The sequence below is a fragment of the Nothobranchius furzeri genome, chromosome 4 (assembly GCF_043380555.1).
Source record: "Nothobranchius furzeri strain GRZ-AD chromosome 4, NfurGRZ-RIMD1, whole genome shotgun sequence".
In the NCBI taxonomy this organism is placed as follows: Eukaryota; Metazoa; Chordata; class Actinopteri; order Cyprinodontiformes; family Nothobranchiidae; genus Nothobranchius; species Nothobranchius furzeri.
Window position 1 is genome coordinate 2,257,352 of NC_091744.1, and position 23,898 is coordinate 2,281,249.

Sequence of the window (23,898 nt, forward strand, 5' to 3'; positions counted from 1 at the left end):
AAAATATTTCATAATATTGAGCTTATATTTTACATAACATTCTGTTATTTCATCATTTCATTGTCAGATTATATGATTGTCTAGTATTTCTTCATGTAGATATTCATTTCATAATGTCTTATTTATTTATTGAATTTTGAATACTTTTGAGTTCCATAAACCTATTGCATTCAAAGGTTAAGACAGCATAGGCTGCCACTTGTGTGTGTGTGTGTGTGTGTGTGTGTGTGTGTGTGTGTGTGTGTGTGTGTGTGTGTGTGTGTGTGTGTGTGTGTGTGTGGTTTGGTGAGGTGAGGAGAGTAGTCTTGAATAGCTAGCAGTGTGATCCAGAACTGTCACGTAGCATTAAGTCTAATGGATGAGAGATGTCTGCAGCAATCCCCATGCACACACACAAACCACTTACAAAATGCATATACACACACACACACGCGCGCGTGCGCACACACACAGGCACTCACACGTATATCAAGCCACAAGCATAAACAAACACAAAAGCACATATGTTGACAAAATCTAAATCTAAACACACAAGAAATCACAAAGATCTGTCTTTTTTTCCTATGTATTGTCAATGCGCACGTACACACACACACACACACACACACACTTTGGTGAATCAGCTATTCTGACCAGAGGCTTTTGTGGAGTGTGATAAATAAATAAAAATAAAACAAGATGAGAGGACAGGATGCCGAGTACAGCTCACACGCTACCATTTCCATCATATCGACCTATCAGTGGGACTCAAGGATCAGCCTCACTGACACATCTAGAGATTTCAGTAAAAAAATAGACACAAAGATTTGTATTTAAAATGCCGGTTCAGAAAACAAAGGTCACAGTGCTTGAAACTGTCCAGTGTCCACTTGGATCGTTGGGGCAAGGGCATCGAGTCACATCCGAGTCACGCTAAGGCTTTGCAGGATGGCCTAAAACCCATCTAGTGTTTATTTTTATCCAGTTTTTTTTGTTGTTGTTTTTGGCACAAATTCACCAACTCTGTGTCCAGCGTCTATGCTTCTCCCTGTCTCTAACGCTGTAATACTTTAATAAGTAGTGATAGCTAAAGGAAAAACAAACTTCTTTCTTTCCTCCCTTTCTAATCATCATCACACAAGCCGACGTAGGGCGGCAGCTCCCCCCACTGCATTGACCTGATGTGTCTAAATGCTTTTCATGTTTAAACTCCTTGTTCCACACAACTCTGCTAGAAAGACTCTGAGGTCACATTTCAGTGACACAGTGCACCAGATGTGCCACGTTGCAGCAAAAGGACCTCAGTGACATGCTGTCGAGCATTAACCTACTTCACCCCGTTATTATAAAACATTCCTCCGAGCTACGTCGCAGCATTTAAAGCAGCTTGTCTCTCCTCATTAAATGTGTGTGATGTGTAAACAAGGTGAAGCCGTTTCTACATCTTTGATCGTGTTTGAGATCCAGAGTGAGTTAGATCTTTCAGTTTTCACATTAAGCTGCTTTCAGTTTGCTCAGCTTAACGAGTCATCTCGTCTCATATGAACATATTTAAAAAACTGTGAGATTAAATCGTAAGTGGGAACAAGTCATCAGATCATGCAGCTGAGTTTGTTGGCAGCTGTCATGCTGGACAGAAGGTCAGCGTGATTCCAGAGGGGGGAAGATGGATTTGGAGAAGGGAGTTTGGGGATTTTACTCAGACGTTTCCCTCGAGCTAATTAAAAAGACTGAAGCGTGATACAGAAATGGGTGACTTCCTTTTGCCTTCCTAAGAACAATGCAGGGATTTCACCCTCTCAAGGCGCCATGTTTGTTTTGCAGCAAGGCATTGGGAAGCTACAATCAGAATCCGACACGCAGTGCGACAGCTGCAAAAGGTTTTAAAACATTTCTTGAAGCATCAACGAGTTAGTAAGTAACCCATCCAGAAAGCTCTCCAGAACTGCAGATGGCCTAACTGGGTCTTTGTGAAATCAACAAAGAAGTCTGGAAAAGCATCCACAGCAGCAGCCAGCAAAGAAAAGGACAACAGGCGCGAAGGCACTGTTATCCCATATGTGGCAGGAGTCTCAGAGAAACTTGGAAGAATCTTCTCCAAACAACTTCCCGGTAAACTTTAAACCCAACAACACCCTCAGACAGAAACGGGTCCATCCAAAAGGCAAAACACCCAAACAGAAACTCAGTGGCGTCATTTATGCAGTCCAATGTAGCGAGGACTGTCCAGATCTTTACGTTGGGGAAGCTAAACAACAGTTACACAAGCGCATGGCACAACACAGGAGAGCCACCTCTTCAGGTCAAGACTCTGCAGTCCACCTACACTTGAAGGACAAGGGACACACTTTTGAAGATGACAGAGTACACATTCTGGACAGAGAACAGATGGGTGAGAGAGGAGTAAAGGAAGCTATCTATGTCAAACGTGAAAAACCTACTTTAAATAGGGGAGGGGGGCTTAGATTTCACCTTTCCAGTACCTATAATGCAGCTTTGAATTGAATTCCTAAGCAGTTTCAGTCTAGGTCACACCTTCCTGCATCTAATCAACACATCGACTCATCAGGGGGCAGAGAGGTGGGGTGCCAGAGTAGTTTCGGCTCGTTAAATAACAGACAGCTACAGCTTATAAGCTTTAATCTCCCTCTCAGCCTCGCCTCTGTCAGTGCGCCCCAGGGCAGCTGTGGCTACATGGTAGCTCATCACCATCAGTGTGTGAATGTGTGTGTGAATGGATGAATCACTGTAGTGTAAAGCGCTTTGGAGTCCTTACTCTGAGAGGCACTATACAAGTGCAGGTCATTTATAATATTCCAGTCAGAGTTGACAAAGCTGAAAAGCGAAACGTCTTCAAGCAACCAAAGAAGTTTAGTTGCCTTCATTTGAACTCTTTTGGATCATCACTGAGTAATTTAAATTTCCTTGAGTGTTGGAACTGACGTTTCATGATCAAAGATAATCTCGTGGAAACAAAATCACGTCATGCTCGATGAAATTTTTTAAAAAGCCATTTCTTTTAAATGTTTCTCTTCTAAACCAATCCTACACTCTTTTTTTTTCAAGCTAAACCCCCCAAAGCATTTTATAATAAATGCTTTTGAGCTCACACTGATCCATGCGAACCTGTTCTTCCATACCAATTTTCAAACTTTAGTTTGGGGTTTACCTCTGCAGGATAAAAACAAACGAATAAATACTGCATGACTTCAACCATTCTGTCAAATCAGAAGCAAAGAGGAGATCAGAGGAGAATTGACTTTGCTGCCTATTAATATTTTACCAGATTTTTATTTGTTTATTTTGCTTTGTATTAACGCTTTTGGTCCTTCTGGCGATGCTGCCACTCATCTCCTTTGGTTCTTTGGTTTTTAAACATTTAAACCACCTACCAGTTCTGCTTTCTGAAAATTAAAGTTAGAATAAAAACATCAAAATGGAAGATTTTCTGGTGGTGGAAGGGACTGGGAAACATGTTTACTGACCTCTTGGTACTCCTGCAGTTCAGAGTCTATAGTGTAAAGAAAACGTGTAAAAAACCTAAGAAGAATGATGAGTATTAGGCCTAGTAAAGAAACAAAGATTTATCTGGTATACTTATATATTTATTTCAATTTCAACGCAGTTGTAGAATTTAAAACTTCATTAACCTTTATGTTGTTGAACATAGGCAGCTTGGGATGTGTAATGTAGCATACCTCCAACCTGCTTTCCTAAGAATATTAGTAATGTTGCAAAGGTCACAGAAAAGTAGTTTGTTCTGAGAAAATCTGGTTTAACGCTTTATAAAATTAGACACACCACCTTAAATCTGCATGCCCCAGTCCACTTCAGCATCTGCAATACAGTGGGGCAAAAAGTATTTAGTCAGCCACCGATTGTGCAAGTTCTCCCACTTAAAATGATGACAGAGGTCAGTAATTTTCATCATAGGTACACTTCACCTGTGAGAGACAGAATGTGAAAAAAAAATCCATGAATTCACATGGCAGGATTTTTAAAGAATTTATTTGTAAATCAGGGTGGAAAATAAGTATTTGGTCAATAACAAAAACTCAACTCAATACTTTGTAACATAACCTTTGTTGGCAATAACAGAGGTCAAACGATTACTATAGGTCCTTACCAGGTTTGCACACACAGTAGCTGGTATTTTGGCCCATTCCTCCATGCAGATCTTCTCGAGAGCAGTGATGTTTTGGGGCTGTCGCCGAGCAACACACTTTCAACTCCCTCCACAGATTTTCTATGGGGTTGAGGTCTGGAGACTGGCTAGGCCACTCCAGGACTTTCAAATGCTTCTTACGGAGCCACTCCTTTGTTGCCCGGGCGGTGTGTTTGGGACCATTGTCGTGTTGGAAGACCCAGCCACGTTTCATCTTCAAAGCTCTCACTGATGGAAGGAGGTTTTGGCTCAGAATCTCATGATACATGGCCCCATTCATTCTGTCCTTAACACGAATCAGTCGTCCTGTCCCCTTAGCAGAAAAACAGCCCCAAAGCATGATGTTCCCACCCCCATGCTTCACAGTAGGTATGGTGTTCTTGGGATGCAACTCAGTATTCTTCCTCCTCCAAACACGACGAGTTGAGTTCATACCAAAAAGTTCTACTTTGGTTTCATCTGACCACATGACATTCTCCCAATCCTCTGCTGTATCATCCATGTGCTCTCTGGCAAACTTCAGACGGGCCTGGACATGCACTGGCTTCAGCAGCGGAACACGTCTGGCACTGCAGGATTTGATTCCCTGCCGTTGTAGTGTGTTACTGATGGTGACCTTTGTTACTGTGGTCCCAGCTCTCTGCAGGTCATTCACCAGGTCCCCCCGTGTGGCTCTGGGATTCTTGCTCACCGTTCTCATGATCATTTTGACCCCACGGGATGAGATCTTGCGTGGAGCCCCAGATCGAGGGAGATTATCAGTGGTCTTGTATGTCTTCCATTTTCTGATAATTGCTCCCACAGTTGAGTTTTTCACACCAAGCTGCTTGCCTATTGTAGATTCACTCTTCCCAGTCTGGTGCAGGTCTACAATTATTTTCCTGGTGTCCTTCGAAAGCTCTTTGGTCTTGGCCATAGTGGAGTTTGGAGTCTGACTGTTTGAGGCTGTGGACAGGTGTCTTTTATACAGATAATGAGTTCAAACAGGTGCCATTAATACAGGTAACGAGTGGAGGACAGAAAAGCTTCTTAAAGAAGACGCTACAGGTCTGTGAGAGCCAGAGATTTTCCTTGTTTGAAGTGACCAAATACTTATTTTCCACCCCGATTTACAAATAAATTCTTTAAAAATCCTGCCATGTGAATTCATGGATTTTTTTTCACATTCTGTCTCTCACAGTTGAAGTGTACCTATGATGTAGATTACTGACCTCTGTCATCATTTTAAGTGGGAGAACTTGCACAATCGGTGGCTGACTAAATACTTTTTTGCCCCACTGTATATGAATGAATGAATGCTGGTCACGGTAATGCTAGCCTCAGAACAATGCTAACCTGCGCTACTGCTCACGCTATCCTGAACCACTGCTAATGATAACCTGAGCTACAGCTTATGCTAATCTGAGCCACAGCTAATGCAAACCTAAGTGACAGCTAACAATAACCTGAGCCACTGCTAATGTTAACCTGAACCTCTGTTAAAACTAACCTGAGCCACTAGTGATGCTAACTTGAACCACTGCTAACATGAACCTGCACCGCTGCTAACGCTAGTCTGGGCTACTGCTGTTACTAACCTGAGCATCTGCTAGCTAGTCTAATGCTAATATCCTATTTGGTTGAGAGGAAAACCACAAAGAACAAGTTTGAAGCACTAGCATGTTTGTCTCGTTCGTTGTTTGTAACTCCAAACATGCTATAAATGCTACATAGAGTCTCAAAAAATGGTTTCCAATTGTTATATATATATATATATATATATATATATATATATATATATATATATATATATATATATATATATATATATGTATGTATGTATATATATATGTATGTATGTATGTATATATATATATATATATATATATATATATATATATATATATATATATATATATATATGTATGTATGTATATATATATGTATGTATGTATGTATATATATATATATATATATATATATATATATATATATATATATATATATATATATATATATATGTATATATATATATATATATATATGTATGTATATATATATGTATGTATATATATTCTTGAACACAATAATATACTTTATCTCACAGATGACGATAAATGGGTGTTTGCTCCGACAAGGTTTTGAACCCACCAGGGTCTCAGCAGAGTCATTACAGAAGAATAAACTTTAAATGTTACACACTTTGTGAGACTTTAGAATCTATTTTGGTCTTAATCATCTCAATAAGTAGTACTATCTTCTGTGCTGTCTTTTTAAATCAACCCAAAAAGAATCAGATCTCAAAGTGAGGTTTTAGGTTTATCTTTTTTTTTTTTTTTTCCAGTGTCAGTTTAAAAGTATTCTCACTGCTGTGATCAACAAAACCAATAAATTACCTTTTTATTACATCTGGTATTCAGCATTTATCCCCAAACAAACAAACAAACAAACAAACAATTTTTGGCTTTCATCTGTAGAATGAGATTAGATTCTATGAACTTTTACTATTTACTACATCCTTTATCTACACTCACTTTAGCGTAACCCTTTCTGTCTGAAGTTGCACCAGCTGCTCTTTGACGTGTCACAGCTAATTTCTTTGTTCATCCAAAGCAGCTATCATCAGAGTAAAGAGAGATGATCTGCTTCAGAGAGCAGCTCATCTTGAGTTGTTATGAAAGGAGTCAACCTCTGTTGCAGGACATTTATCTCAGACCAGCAGCAGTCAAACAGGCAAAGCAGCCCCTGTCTTTGTGGTTCATAGAGTTACCGAAAGTAGAAAAGCATCCAGTGGGAAAGCCGATTTGTAAACAAACATTTGTGAAGCTCTGAGGATTGTAACTGAAAATTACAGGTGAGGAATATGTCCATCCTGTGACGCTACCCTTTGTAATTTAAAGTGACATTCATATGCATGTTATACATACACTCTCAAAGATGGGCAAATGCTTGCCTCTGGAGGTTCTGCATCTGCCCCCAGGATAGCCTAATATCTGGAGGCATTTGTCCACCTGTGTTTGTGTGTGTTCTGGTGTCCCAGAGGACAGGCAGAGGTCAGGTGTGTTGCATCCACACACCTCATCACATTGCTGTGCATTTTGTTTATGTGTGGTGATTCACGTGGATGCGTTTTGCTTTAACTCGTGGGCGTTTCCCATTTCTCGTGCTTTGCTTGTCTGCGTTTGTAAGCTAGCAGAGTGTCTCGAGGCTGCTGGCATGCTGCAGAGGTCAAACGCTACTCAGATTTCTTTTTAAAAGCCTGCAGCAATAAATCAAAAATAAATAAATGGGTTGTGTATATTTATTGCTCAGAGTAATGTGATGCATTTCTCGTCTAAGTGTTTTAATGTTTTTACATACAACACGTTGTCATCCTTCTGCTTCCATGGGCGTATTAGCACAAGTTGCATTCATGCACATGATTACACCTGCTGTTATTTCACAGAGGTAAAAAGGTGGGTGTTATAAAAACATTAAAGGCGTGTTTCCACTAATGGATCATCAGTGTATATTTACGGGAACTTCCCGGAATGCCTCCACTTCACCGATCCAGCCGAGTGAGCCGTTTTCAGGAAGTTTCGGAGTATCTTTTTTTTCATTCAAAATTTATAAAATAAACACTAGAAAATACAGAACATAAACATAATGAGAAAAAAAGTACATTTGAATGAAAAAGACCAGACAGAAGAAAAATCTTATAATTTCTGCCCCTTTTTACAAAAGAAAATTATCTGTAAAACATATACAATATAACCTCAGTCCCTTTCTAATTTTTATATATAATCATTGACATTTTAATTTACCTTTTCATAATTACTTAATACAATAGATTTTATAATTTTTTTAATATAGCAAGTGAGTTTGATTTTTTAATTTCTCTGTTAAGGGCACTCCACAATCTTACACCATTTACAGAAATATTACATTCCTTCATTTTGGTTCTGAATTTAGGTGTTTTAAAGACATCAGTCCCTTTTAACAATGTACCCACTTACTCTCTTATGAAACATTTTCTGAATATTATTTGGTAAATTACTGATATTCGCTCAGTACATAATTTGCAAAATTTTCCACTCTACCAAGTCAGGAAATTTTAGTATTTTATATCGAATGAATAATGGATTAGAGTGATCTCTGTAGTTACTGTTATTAATGATCCTCAATGCTCTTTTTTATAAGACGAACAAAGGTTGAGTAAATGTTTTGCATGTGGCTCCCCAAATTTCTAAACAATAAATTAAATATGGTTCAATCAGTGAGTGATACAATGTTAATAACCCAGACTGATTTAGTAGAAACTTGACTCTATATAATTATGTTTATTTATTTGGCAGATGCTTTTATCCAAAGCGACTTACAATTTATAACCATACTATATAATATATATATTATATATATATATATATAATACTGCTATGGCTTTGGCAACTTTCCCCTTTATATAACTTATATGTGAGTTCCAAGTGAGACTCCCATCAAACATGACTCCAAGAAATTTGGTTTCTTTTACTCTTTGAATTTCCATTCCATCTATCGTTAAAGATACATCACGGCTTCTTTTGTTGTTAAACAGTATAAAGTTTGTTTTGTTCAGGTTCAATGACAGTCTATTTATATCAAACCATTTTTTTACTTTAACCAGTTCACTGTTTATTACTTGAGTTACTTCATGTATATTTAATCCTGAATAAAACAATGGGGTATCATCTGCAAATAAAACTGTACCAAGTATATGAGATACATTTACAAGGTCATTAATAAACATTATGAACAGTTTAGGTCCGAGGACCGACCCTTGTGGCACTCCATAATGAATATCAGATATGGCGTCATTTATTTGAACAAACTGTTTCCTATTGTCTAAATAACTATTAACCCATTGATGAGCCACACCACTTATTCCAAACCAATGTAATTTAAGAAGTAGCCTTGAATGATCAATGACATCAAATGCCTTCTTTAAGTCACTAAAAACACTAACAAAATAGTTTTTATTGTCTATTGCTGATAATAATTTATCTACCAAATCCATTACTGCCATTGCTGTTGAATGTTTGGTCCTAAAGCCAGACTGTTCATGATTTAAAATTTTATTTTTGTCAATGAATTTATCCAACCATGATGCAAACACCTTTTGTAATATTTTAGAAAACTGTGGAAGCAGTGACACTGGCCTATATTTAGTGAAACTGTGTTTATCCCCACTCTTAAATAGTGGAACCACCTTGGCATTTTTCATTAAATTAGGGAAGATTCCTGTAGATAGTGGCAAATTACAGATGTAAGTGAATGGTTCAGTAACAGATTCGATTATAGCTTTTACAGTCACCATGTCTAAGTCATCACAATCACTTGATCTTTTGCTTCCACAGTTTTTTACAACGTTTCTTATTTCTTGTTGTTCTACTTTGTCAAGGAACATACTATTGATATTTCTAGTTATTGTGTTCATTTGATTTTGTATTATTGGTTTGCTTTTCACCAGACTCCTCCCTACATTTATTAAAAAAAATCATTGAATTCATTAGAAATTTCTTCAACTTTATAAATGTCTTTATTGTCCTTAACAAAGCAGTTTGGAAGTCTTGATGTTGTATTATTTCTATTAATCACATACACAAACAATATTATCAATCACATACACAAACAATATTATTGTTTATTGTTGTGTTGTCTCCATTCTTATTCAATAGCTCACCATAGTACTCTTTTTTCTGTTTCCTAATTATTCTTACTAATTAATTTTAATATTTTCATATATATCTTCGTCTTTCTTTGTTTTGTAACTCTAAGAATCTCATGTACAGATTTTTATTTTTTTTGCACACACATTTTTGATCCCTTTAGTCATCCATGGTTGGTTATCCCTTTTACCTGTTATTTTAATTAATTTACAACTATTATTGAAATATTTCAGCAGTATTTTTCATAAAGGATGTATATGCAGTGTTCACATCATTGACATAGACTTCCTCCCAGTTCTGCCTTTTAAGATCTTTATTTAGGGCCTCAAGGGCTTTAACTGATTTATTTCTTTTATAATTAATTAAATTATGTTTTTTGATATCATTTTTATTATTATAGTGATATTGAGACTCTACAAAAATAGGTAAATGATCACTAATATATGTCATCAATATCCCAGTTTTAATAAGATCCTTCTTTCTATGAGTGAATATATTATCAATTATTGTTGCACTTTGGGTTGTGATCCTGGTAGAGTTGTTTATCAACGGAACCAAACCTAAACTATATATCAAATCAAAAAAAATCACTTGATGTTCTCTGTCCAGCAGGATGTTCCAAGTTAATGTTGAAGTCCCCACACATGAACAAGGTTTTGTTTTTAATATAATCCACTAAGTCATTTATTTCATCTGTAAATGTCCTGATGCAAGAACCGGGTGCTCTATATACACAACTGATTGTTATATTTTTGGACGTGTCATTGCTAATTTCCACTGTTACCATTTCCATAACATTATCTTCCATCCTAGTCATTTTCTCAACTAATTTACATTTTAAATCATTGTTAATGTACAGGGCAACCCCACCACCTCTTTTATTTATTCTATTTACAAAATAAAGCTCATAACCCTCCATTTGTACTTCAGCCATCATTTCATCATTAAGCCAAGTCTCAGTAATGGCAATGACTTTGAATTTGCTTTTAAACGTACCTAAATAATCCTTTATTGTTGACATCTTGGAAAGTAAACTTCTACTGTTTATGTGGATGATTGATACTGAATCCTTGTTAATTAACCCACTATTTAGTTGATCTTCTCCATAATAATTACTATTTATTTTTAAATCAAATAAACTTTCATCTACTTTACTGTCAAGTTCATTTATTTTCTCATCAGAATCCATTTATTCTTTTTGAACTCATTTGTGCTTCCATAGTTAAGCTGATTCCAGTATCCATTATTTAGTCAGTGCTACACACAGAATAAATCATCTTTTACTCTGAAACACTTTCAGATCTTTCAACTCTTTGATCATTTTTGCATTTTGACCTTGTTATACAACACCATTTCTTGTCCAAGTGGCAGTGATTTTTTTCTGTTTTCTTATAATTCTTGCTTCTTTAGCTATTGTTTCATTCTTTTTCGTTAGGTGTTCATTTACGTACACATTTGTACCTTTCAGGTACCTATCTGATCAAAGGTAGGTTCTTGGAAAGGCCCGGCTGAGTAGCTGAGCAGAGCTGTTGGTTAACTCACTCTGACTGGTTGTAACTCAGTAGGAAATGACATCAGCAGACATCCAAAACAACCAATGTTATGTCCTCCGAGGTTCCGTAAGCAGAGTTGGGAGGATGAGTTAACCTTTGTCCTTTAAGACCTCCTGCTTCGCCTGCTGGTCCGCCTCCCTCAACCAAGTCTCGGCCAGCAACACGGCCCGGAAGGATTTACCTCGTGCTTCCCTTCCTGGTTGGCCTGACTTTGTTGCCAAGCAACAGAAACACAACTTCCGGGTGGAACCCCACTGCCGCCGTCTCCAACGCAGCTGCCGATGATTTTAGTAAAGGAACGCTTCGTCGGCTACTCGAGGAGGGCTGTTTGAGTAGTAGCAGTCTCGCCTCCACGCTGGTTCATTTGGTGTGTTGTTTTGATATTTGAACTCCGGTAAACATGGTAAACTGAGCCAAAATGGGGTAAAACTACTGTTAGCTGTTCTGTGTAGCTTTTATGTTTGGGTGTACTGTAATGTTTTGGTTAAGTTGATCTTTGGTATGGACTAGATCTCCCATTTGATACCTGTAGTGTGCTGTGGGTGTTTTTATAAAAGAATTATCTTGAGTTTGGTTTTAGTTATTTGATTTAGTTTTTCCAACACAGGTTGTGTTAGTTTTAAGTTGTTTGTTCCCCCAACCTGTAGTTGGACCTCTTTTGTTGTAGAAATGTTTATTTTATTTGTGTAAATAAACCGGGTCATCGCTTAACTTTGAAATCATGTGTTATCGTCCCTTCGATCATGCACAAGCCTTAAGTCCCCAGGGGAGGGTCGTAACAACTGGCATTAGTAACATTAGAAGAGTTGCTCGTGAAACAGAATGGAAGCACAAATAAATATGTTTACGTTTATGTTTATTTATTTGGCAGACACTTTTATCCAAAGCGACGTACAATTTTCAACTTGTAGGGCATGTTGTGATCTGTAGGGGAAACCGGAGTACCCGGAGGAAACCCATGCATGCATGGGGAGAACATGCAACTCCACGCAGAAAGGCCACAGCCAAGTTTCGAACCTGCAACCTTCTCGCTGTGAGGCAACAGTGCTAACAACTGCGCCACCATGCAGCCCAAATAAGCACCAATCGTGCTGCTTTAAAATCTGCATTGCTGAAGTCTCTACACCGAAAAGGCAGTGGAAATCCCCCCACAGCAGCGGCGTAATTCACTGGGTTTTGTTGTTTCACAGAGCGCCATTAAAAAAACGACGCTTCTGGTCCTTTATTTCACCTGTAGCGTCTATTAGATGAAACGTCTGTTATTAAGAACTTTGTTTAGATTTAACATGAACACCAAATCATCCTGTGCAGGACAATGGTGCTCTTTCTAATTTGAAACAATAACTTTTACTTTGCATATTTGTAGAAATGTAAGTCATCAGCTTTTTTAACCATAGTAGATATGAATTCCTCCAGAATAAACTGCTACAACTTTGACACTGTCTTTTAGTTTTTTTGAGAAATACCTACAGAAGAGGATTAGAGCCACTGGTTCTTTTTTTATCCTTTTTTGAGAATTACATGGGAATCCTGATAAAAAGTTAAAACTCAAAGATTTAAAACAAGAATTAGACTTTCTTACTGAAAATAAATTCAGACACCCTTCTTTTTGTTCTTTAAACATTTACTAAAAGAAATTTGACATTTTGAAGAAAAATATACAATAAAAAAAATACAACTTTTGCAAAAAGGTTACAAACAGAGTTTTATGGGATTTGTAAAAAATTCTTTTAAAAGGGTTGAAATCTAAAATATTACTTTTAGTGTCGTTCTGTTGTGAAAAACTATGCAGTTTTTCCTAAATTGTGGATTCTGAGATTTTAATCCTTTTAACATGTTTTAGAGGCTGCTGTGAAACTCTCAATCTGTAACGAAAGCTTAAATTTTCTTTTCCTCTGCAAGTTTCAGCCAAATTATATACTTGCTAAAGAAGTGCATCTGCATACAGAACTGTGCAGGCATTATGAAAATGTGCTCTTAGACCACAGAGGCTTGTTGAAAATCAACGACCCACGTATTTCGTAGACCGTAGAGTCTATCTTCAACATTTCTGTGGGAGAGGAGCAGTTGCTCAGGGAGGCGGTGTTTATATCTAATGTAAACCGTGCATCTGTTTAAGATTAAAGTATTTCCAGTGCAAACAAATTATTATGGTATAAGTGACTGAATTGTAGTAAACCAAACCTTTTAAACTATATTTAATGTGTATATGTAATGGGTGGGTGTATAAATGTATATGTCCATAAATACTTACTTGTATAAATATTTACACATGGGTATGTAGGTATATTGATACCAGTTCATTGTGTGGGGCTACATGTATTTACTTATTAGTAACAGCTTTATTTAATTATAATTGCACAGAAGGATAAAGCAGGGCAGCTTTATTTGTATAGCACATTTCGCCCAGAGGCAATTCGGTGTGCTTTCCAGGAGCAAGAACAGCAAAATCAGTGTGACAGCATAATTAAAATACACTAAATAATCTAGAACAAGTGAAATACACAAATTTAATTCAGATCAGGCAAAAGCCAGTAAAGGATGAGCAGTCACAGTGCAGAAGATTCAGCATAAGAAACATTCATTCAAAGGCTATTTTTTCTATTTTGATTTAAAGGTTACTAGAGATGGGGCACATGTGTGTGCAGCATAGCAGCTAAAAGCAGCTTCGCCCTGTTTGGTTCTGACCCGGGGTTCTACCAGCAACATGTATTTTGGTTCTATGCCACCGAGTCACTTATAAACTAGTAGAAGCAGTTTGAAATGGATTCGGTAGTTTACTGGTGACCAGTGTAGAGATTTAAGATAACAGACATTTTTTGAGCTGGGCAGAGAGAAAAAGGACTACTGTAAATAACTTGCTTCCTTTTTCGAACAATTCCATTGATATGGATATGCCTCCCTTGTGAATTTTTTTTGTTTTTAACCGCAAATGTTCAAGAAAAAAATGAACACGTTACATGCATCATGCAATTTGAATGGAGCAACTATAACTTCTGAACGACTGAGATGATTTGTTCTCCACTATCGCTTTTTCTTATGTTTAAAACAGTAGGAACACATTTCAAATACTCACAATTTCTATTAAAAATGATGATATCTTTGTGGGGGGGGGAAATATATCTTTTAGAAATCTCTTCAACAGAAACTAATTTTTTATAGAACTGGTTATGCTGGATGGTGTTTAACTCCTGAAGACATTTCTTCTGTTCTTTCCTCCACAGATCATTGCGTATCAGCCATATGGGCGATCTGTAGACTGGTGGGCGTATGGAGTTCTGCTCTACGAAATGTTGGCTGGACAGGTGAGTTTTACCTGTTTAACTGTTCTTTACACAGTCCTGTTATCACTTTCACACACACACCCGCACACACACATGTATATATAATATTTTGATTCACTGGCAGTTAGAAAAATCGTAAATTTCAAATAATCAGCAGCGTGAGAATATTTGAGTGTGTGAATAATGGAAACTGCTATATTGTTCTAATCCATTATTATTACTATACATTTTTGCCCAGTTATTAATATTATTATTATTATTTATTATTATTTATTATTATTATTATTGAAATTTGGCCTAAATCAAATAATTTCCACCTAATGGTTTACATTATGTAACCAATTCGATGGTTTTTGACATGAACTTTGTATAAAACCTGTTAATATGAATGTAAAAATGAAAAAAATTAACTAATTCAAAAGGAAGATTAAAAGCTGTTTTTACTATACTTTTTAAGTAAAACCAGAGAAAATGTCAAAGGTTATTTAAATATTGTGAACTTAAATGTTCAATAGTGCTGAAATGACCTCTGTGAAAACAAACTAATCAAACCATGAACTCCCTCACCACACAGCGGGGAGATGTATGATGTGGTACAGACAGGCTCCCTTTACTCGATGGCAGCCATTGGAGTGGAAATGACAAATAATTCATTTTATGGACTGTCAAAACCCCGTATTATAGTTACTGATGATAGCGACCCGGCGAGGAGGGATAAAAGCTGGGTCATCCACTCCACTGGTGCTAAGGTCTTTCTGTGAAACTTGCTGCTTTTTTTAACACTTTATATATTTTTCTTATTTTAATGTTTAGTTTTTAACTTTTTCAACTGAGACTCATCCCTGTTGTTGTTTTTTTACTTCTGCTTTAACATAAAATAGAGTTTGCACATTCAAATCCACTCTGAATCATTCTGCAACAATGACTGAAACAGTAACGTTCTGGTGGTTTCCTTCTCACAGCCTCCGTTTGATGGTGAGGATGAAGATGAGTTGTTTCAGTCCATCATGGAGCACAATGTGTCCTACCCTAAGGCCATGTCAAAGGAAGCAGTTTCCATCTGCAAAGGGGTGAGTGGATGCTGGAACATCTGTTCCCACTACACACCAGTTACATGGGGAATTATGGAATGAATGTAGCTTATTTTAGCTGATAGCCTCTAAATAACACACGGGGAAATCCTTTTATTTATTTAGATTTTTCAAAAACAAAAATAGCAAAAATTAATGAAGCCATAACAGCTCATGGTGTTATCAATCACAGTTCATGTGAGGTTTTTCATATTGTTGTAAAAAATCTGTAAATAAACAATTAAACTCCTCACAAACACTCCACTGGTTGTGCAGCGCACCAGGCTAACGACCAAAGGTGACAGATCATTTGCTGCTTTGGCCCCAGACTCTAGAACTCTCCCTCTGAGCCTGAGATCAGTGGACTCAGTGGACTCCTTTAAAAAGCAGCTGAAGACTCACCTGTTCAAGCTGGTTTTGGGTGAACTTTGTCACCGCCCTCTTCAAGCTCTTTCCACCTATTCCGCCTTTCCTGGGATCCTCCGATTTCCCTCGTTCTAATTCATTATCTCTCTCCCTTTCCTAACATTTTTAATCACTATTTTTGTTTATTTGTCATTTTAAAGAAATGCATTCACTGCCAGCCATTTCCTGATCAGTAAAGCCCTTCGCTGCCAGTGGTTTTCAGTGCTCTATGATGATGTCAACACCAAAACTGCCAAAACACAGAGTAGACTCACCTCTTAGAGTGTTTCGAGCGTTATCCGTTCTTTCATTATCCGTTGTTCAATTGTGATCGGCAGAAGCTTTACGGGTTTGCGGCTCTTTTTTTTTGTTTTTTTTTTTTTACAGCAGCGGCCCAAAACGATCTCCTAACACATGGATTTTCTACTTCCTGATCACGTGATGTGTGACGTATGCGGATAAAGATCGGCTTTAGAGCTGGGATGTTCGTTCTCACTGTGCGGGGGGTCATTCCGACACCCACACAGTAAAAAAAGGCGAAAGATGACTTCAGTTGTCATTGGTAGTTAATGGTTGGATTTAAAATGACGACTTTTTTTTTCGTCAGTGGCAGTGAGTGAATCATTTTTTATATTTTACATTTGTTGTTTTTCTGAAGCTCCTTGAGACATTTATCTTGAGAGGTGTTATATAAAAGATTGTTTTCTTTCTTTCTTCTTCCTAAAGTCACAACTAAACTTTACGGGAGAATCACTCCCTTAGCAGAACGAAAGCAGAGAAAGTTTTTCATCACAAAATAAGAACCTTAACTTTAAAAGACTGGGACACACACACAAACACACTCTTCAGATCTCCTCAGCTCTGTAAACCAACTGAGCAGCAGTAGCTGAAGTGGTTGAGCAGGTTGTCCAGTAATCGGAAGGTTGCAGGTTTGATCCCGGCTCCGGGTTGGGGACTGTGTGTGTGTGCGCCATGTGGACGGACTTCCCGTCTATGGGGTCTTTCTGGGCCCAGCCCAAACTGGTTACATGGGCTTGTCCAGCTGTGGATCCACCACCTGCAGGAGGACTATGAAGGCTCCGGTGCATGTGGACGAGGTAGCAGACCAATGCAGAGGCTTCGGTGGTCTGATCCCTGAAATCTGCATATGGCACATGATTTGCAGCCCTAAGAATGATAGATTACCACTTGTTGTAAAACTTTTGTGTATACTGTCATCTGTCGACACATCACACTCCATAACATCATTAGAATCCCTCCATGGTCTTCCCTGATAATGTCATGAAGACCCTTCAAAGACCATCTGACATATTTTTTAATGTTGTACAAAATCTGTCCAGTCAGTTTATTGGAGTCACTTTAGTCTGTTCACTCTAACCTCTTCTTTCCTTAAGTGTTGTGTACTGGACTAGTTCCACATTGTTATTATAACATGTAGTCAGTGTCATTTTTCATGGATGACACATTCAGATCCGAGGCTACCACAGACTTCTAAATGTGTTTTCATTAAAAGCACTGATGCTCTTACGGGCGTGTAGCTTTACAACAACTGACATTTTTAAGTTTTGTTGCAAAAGCCTTACAAAAGCTGCTCATAAGAGTTTGATTAAGGATTTCATTTCCATCGAAGTTTGTTTTTTATGAAGGCATGAGTTTTTTGCTTTGGTTGAATTTTGACATTGTATTTTATCCTCGTGAAAATAACAAGAAAACAATGATTCCACAGTTCTTTCAAGCAGCTATCTGAGCCCACGGTGGTTTACTGTTTGTGAAGCTCCTGCATGATTTAAAGCTATTTTCCAAGTGGAAGTTTAAACATCTAAACCATGAAGATTATGTTTTTTAATAGATATTGATCACCTAGATCTAAATGCCAAAATAAGTAAAAATAAACACTCGCTTGTCTGTATGAGATGGGAAACTTTCCAAAGACATTTCTCACAGTTTCACATCAATATCCATCAAATCTCAGGATCAGACTTTGACAGATCTATATTTAGTTTGGCTCCTTGGAGATGAGTCAGTTTATAAAATAAGCAACAGCAATAAATGCATGTTTGACCCAGATTTATCCTTTTGGAACATTCAAAAATATTCTGGAGCGTGGATGAACAGCACATAAATTTGTGTTTGTGCACGTTGGAGGAGTTTGATAGTGACTGTGGTAGTTTTATGTCCATCCCGAGGCTGTGCGAAGTTAATGAGCTGTGCAGTAATGTGTTTTGTTTCTCTTCTACTCCACCTGTTTTTCTTCACCCTCCTTTTCCCTTCTCGTTTATTTTGCTTAAATGTGTGTTTGTGTCCCCGTGCATTCAAACCTCCAACTGCAAGGCTTGTGTTTATTTTGTGGAGAAGAAAGAAAAAGTTCCAGTTATGCCAAATACAAACTTTAGGAGCTTGTTTTAGTCTGAGTGATGGTTTGTGTTTGGTAAATAATTATAGTTAACTTTTGAAACCCAGTCCAGTGTGACGTCCACTGGTTCGACGGAAACATGACTTGTGTGTTCTGGTGTCGCCCCAGATCCCCGACTCGACCCGAGTTTGACAGTTTCTTCCTTTAATGAACTTTTAGCACTTGGCAGAACAGTGATAGAAAAATAAAGGAAAAAAAAACATTTTCAAGACATTTCTAAAAAGAAAGAAGTGGAGTTATGAGAGAGAATTCAGAATTTATGGCGATTAATCGTCATACTTCAACAAATTAAATTCAAATTCTAAAATGTACATTTTATTGCTTTTAATGTATATTTTTGTCAATTTATTTATTGATATTTCTTTGTATTCGTTCATTTTAATTGTTCAACCTTTATGTACTCTGAATAAAAGAAAATATATATTAGCCATGATTTTTACGGTGAAAATTCAGTAATCTCAGCCGCTGCCATTTTATTGTAAAATCAAAATTTTTTTACAGTGTAACAGAATTAAAGTTTCTCAGTTCTGTTTTATGACAGCTGTTGCTGAAATAAAACAAGTAGACAATTTTATGGTTTCAGACAATAATAATGTCTGCCCAGCTATATCCATCCAGCCCTGGATGTCTCAGATTTAAACCACATTTACCTTAAGCAGTTTACTTTTTGTACTTTTTCTTGATACAGAAATAACTGAGAATATAAAAATAGAACTGAAGTACCGTATGTGCCGTGTAATAAATTCCAGAAAAGTCCAACAGAAATTTTTAACCTCAGATTGAAAAGCCGATTTTTCATCTGAACTTCATCATTTTTTATCTGCTTTTGTGTCGACAGTAAAAAAAAATATTTTGTTTGTTTTGTATTTCACGTTTCACACAGCACTAAACTAAATGTGTTTGGGAAAATATTATAAATTTGGGTTCTAAAAATAAACAGAACACACACAAAAAAGAAAAAAAATCATTAGCCTGGCCTGCCAGACTCGTCCTCTGTTTAATTCTGCACAGAGAAAGAGTCTGGCAACTCACAGGCAGAGGCACATGAGGGGCTAGACTAGCCAGTTCAAAAATAACCAATCAGAAAAACGATGGAAATGCAGACTGTACCGCGCAACGCTGTAGTATTTCAGCTGTAGTCAAAAATGGCGTCTGGTGACAGAGCAAACATCTTTCTTTTGAAGAAAGGCTTTTAGCGCTTCTACTTGTTGTGGTTTTAAAGACGTGTCCAAGTAATTTAGACCAGAGGAAAGAGCCGCAGCGAACTCCGCTTCAGTCGCCATGTTCGACAAACTCGGCGTTGTGGTGTGTGACGTACTCTGCTCAGCACTGATTGGTTCGGTTAGAATTCTCAGGGGGTGGGGTTATTTGAACAGGAGAGTTCCCAGTAGTGATGTGTCGTTCGCAAACGAACCGGCTCTAAGAGCCGGCTCTTTGAAGTGAACGACGGGACCCGGCTCGTCATTGGGAGCCCTCCCCTCCCCTCCCTTCTTGCTTTGGTGAAAGCTACAGGCGATTGGTCAACATGTGTAACTGTGTGTCCAGACTGTCCACACACAGAGCAGTAGGGGCGGGGAAGAGGGAGGATCAGACTCAGACACACAGCAGAGCACATGCGGGTTGAGGGAATGAGGAGGAGGAAAAAGGCGAGCGAGAGAGAGGACAGTGCGACGAAGACGGTGAGAAAATGAGCGCCAGCAGTTGGAACGTGGAGATTTCTCAAAATGTTCAGTTATTAAATCAATAGAAATTATGCATATTTGATATATTGCATTTTTTTACATTAGTAAATCATTTTACATATAGTTTAGCATAATTTTGGTTATAAATGTACTCTACGCAACAGAAAATCTGAGGAGCCACTTGGGAGCAGAAAGAGCCAGCTCATTTTGGTGAGCTGGGCCAAAAGAACCGGCTCTCTAAAAAGAGCCGGAATTCCCATCACTAGTTCCCAGACCCTTTCTCTGTGCAGAATTAAACAGAGGAGGAGTCTGGCAGGCCAGGCTAAAAAATCATAAGATCACACAAAAACCAAATACCTGGCAAATGAAACCATGATAATAAGAGTAATGTTTATGAGTTGAACCAGTAACTGGAGGTTCTTCTAAAACTGCTGAGAGCTGGTTACAAAGAACCAGACAAAAGGAAAAAAAACTTTTATTTTGCTAAAATATCAATTAATTTATCAAGAAAACCACAATATGGCTAATGACTTACACTGCACAGCCTTGTAATGCACCACATCAGACAGCGTCTGCAACAAAAATATGGAAGAGGGAAAAAAAGGAAAATGACATAAACATCTTGAATTTTAATTTGAATATGGCAACCATGGCATGCTTGTATTGATTTTTCTTTTATGGTCTTTATTTTATTTGAATGTTTATTTTATTTTATTAGCTATATACTGTATAACCCTTAAGGACACATTTGAACTTGCCTCAAAAGTGTCAGTTTTTCACAAATAAACCAAATGTTGTAATTTTTATAAGGACTAATATTACGATGACACCACCAGCACTTTGGCTAGATTTTTACGTCTAAATCTTTGATGAAATTTAATCAGCCTTTTTTTTATGCTGTTTTAATGTCTTTTCTACCCACCATAACTCACTGATCAGATCTCAGTCTATCCCTGCTTTTCCAGTTTCCCAGACTTCAAACTATGATTTCAAAAGATGATTTCAAAGCCCCATCCCTGAAATTTTCTAGACACTGACTTCTCCACACCTCCTTTAACACTAAATCTAATCATTTTCATCCCTCAGCAGAAACAGTGTGCGTGACGTAAACGTCGGAGCTTAAACCCGTTAATTGGTGGCGATGCAGTGGAGCTGTTAAAATTTGTGTTGACAACAAACAGAACAGTTCTAGCGGGTGTCAACGCTCGATTCTTCTGCTGGTGATGTGAGGCTGACAGGCAAGAACTCCCCCACTTTCATGGGCATCTCAAGGTGTGAGGAGTCGTTTTAATGGTGACAGTCGTGTCTTTTTGGCAGGGTGCTTTCTCCCTGAACTGACAGCCTCGTGAGCTGCAGATGACTTTATCTTCCTCGTCAGCAGCTGAGTTTAGGCTGTGTGTTTGGATATTGATGAGTTTGCAGAGTTTGTAGCAGAGGGTAGCAGAGGAACTGGAACGGGAATTCAGTACAGAAAAAAAAGCCTGGCAATTAATGCCTGGGTGAGTGACCATGTTTGATCCATGGAAGTGCTAATTTGCAGCTTAAAACTGAAAGATTTTAAAGTTTTGAATAAAAATTATCCATCCATTCTCTTCCGCTCATCCGGAGTCGGTTCGCAGGGACAACAGTTTAAGTTGAGAGGCCCAGACTTCCCTCTCCCCAGCCACTTGGGTCAGCTCTTCCGGGGGAACCCTAAGACGTTCCCCGGCCGGGCAAGAGACAGTCCCTCCAATGTGTTCTGAGTCTCCCTTTAGATCTTCTCCCAGTTGGACGTGCCCAGAAAACCTCACCAGGGAGGCGTCCAGGAGCCACCTGAACTGGCTCCTCTCGATGTGGAGGAGCAGCAGATCTACTCCGAGCCCCTCCCGGATGACCGAGCTTCTCACCCTGTCTCTAAGGGAGAGCCCAGACACCCTGTGGAGAAAACTCATTTCATAATGATCATAAAATAATTATAAGAAATAAAAAGAACAAATGTTTTTTTATGGTAAAAAAATGTAGAAAGTTAGTGTGTGAAAGAAAAAAGAAGGGAAGATCTTTTTAAAACAACTTGACATACTCACCACTACAGATGTCAGTCTACGGGGCAGTCCACCATCGAAGATGATGCAAATACATTCTTTTCCTAAGTAAAGGACTTAAGTATCTCTCTGCTCTTGACTCAAAGAAATCCCACATCTAAATAGAGTCCAAGTCTATGTCAACGCCGTTTCAAACGAACCATTGCCATCTTAGTTGTTCCACGCGTCATCCTGCAGACCAGATCAATAGCCCGGCCAAACCGATAGAGCACAGTGATTGGCAAGGGACAAGACGGTGCTGGCCTGCTGAGATTTCAGTGGAGCGTGGCTAGACTGACACGCAGCGCAAAATCCTTTTGCTTCAGCTAGTCTTTTTAGATTTCTAGGCTAACGCAAAACTCTTAAGCATCACAATTCACAAACGTTTTATAAATGTTTGGCACCATTGGTCTTACTGTCTCTTTCCTGCATTCTCTTGTTATTTTCACTGTGAGCAGCTGATGACCAAACACCCGTCCAAGCGTCTGGGCTGTGGCGCCGAAGGAGAGCGAGACATCAGAGAACACGCCTTCTTCAGACGGATCGACTGGGATCGCCTGAAGAACAGAGAGATTCAGCCGCCTTTCAAGCCCAAAGTGGTAAGTTTGTAAAATCAAGCAACCCCCCCGCCCCCCCCCCCCCCCCCCCCCCCCCCGAAGCCTGCAACTAAGGCTGTTTTATGTGGAAGCTGCTACACCAGACGGTTAGTGTTCACTCAGCACTAATCTAGGAACAGCACTGTAAAATAGAAATAACTGACCTTTTTCTTTTACTTTTCATATTTTCAAAATTTTGATAAAAGAGTCACTAAGTTCAATTAATCAATCAAAGTTTTATTTATAAAGCGCCTTCCCTGTCGGGAAGCCCAAGGTGCTGAACACGGTACATGAGAAATGTGAAAGACGATGAATAAATCGATGATAAAAGCTATTCAAATAGTGCAAAAAAGGTAAAACATGAAAATAGAAAACAAATGGGTAAAACAAGGGAGAAGGAGACCAATGAAAACAGGGAAATAAAATCAACATAAAAGAGCGCCAAACTCAGACACGCTCAGAGAACGCCAAGCGGAGGAGGTGGGTTTTTAGGCGACTCTTAAAGACTGGCAGAGATGGGGACAGCCTGACTGAGGGTGGCAACTGGTTCCAGAGTAACGGTGCTAGGACTGAGAAAGCCCGGTCCCCGCGAGTACGACACCTAGAACGAGGGACAGCGAGCAGGCCTTGGTCAGAGGAGCGCAGAGCGCGTGACGGGGAGTGTCTGTTCAGGAGTGTGGCTAGATAGGGGGGACCACCACCCTGGAAGAAATTGTAAACAAAGACGAGGAGTTTAAAGTGTGAACGATAACAGACCGGAAGCCAGTGCAGGGAGGTCAGAACCGGACTGATGTGAACCTGGCTGCGCTGTTCTGCACAACCTGTAGACGGTGCAGTGTTGACTGACAGCCCTGCATAGAGAGAGTTGCAGTAATCAAGCCTAGAAATTACAAAAGCATGGAGTACCCGCTCCAGGTGGGCTCTCGACAGCATAGGCTTGATTTTGCAAGGCGTCTCAGGTGAAAGAAACTGGACCGGATCACAGAGTTGATGTGAGCATCAAATTTAAGTCTAGTCAATTTTCACCC

At 38.6% G+C, this 23,898-nt stretch overlaps 1 protein-coding gene across 1 annotated transcript in view; it reads left to right on the forward strand.

The window, feature by feature from the left end:
- Positions 1-23,898, forward strand: part of prkcaa (protein kinase C, alpha, a) — a 205,196-nt gene that overhangs the window by 169,076 nt on the left and 12,222 nt on the right. Inside the window, exons 14-16 of the mRNA XM_015968942.3 lie at positions 14,585-14,665; positions 15,607-15,714; positions 22,733-22,873. Coding sequence (XP_015824428.1) covers positions 14,585-14,665; positions 15,607-15,714; positions 22,733-22,873 — 330 coding nt within the window. The remainder of the gene's footprint in view (positions 1-14,584; positions 14,666-15,606; positions 15,715-22,732; positions 22,874-23,898) is intronic.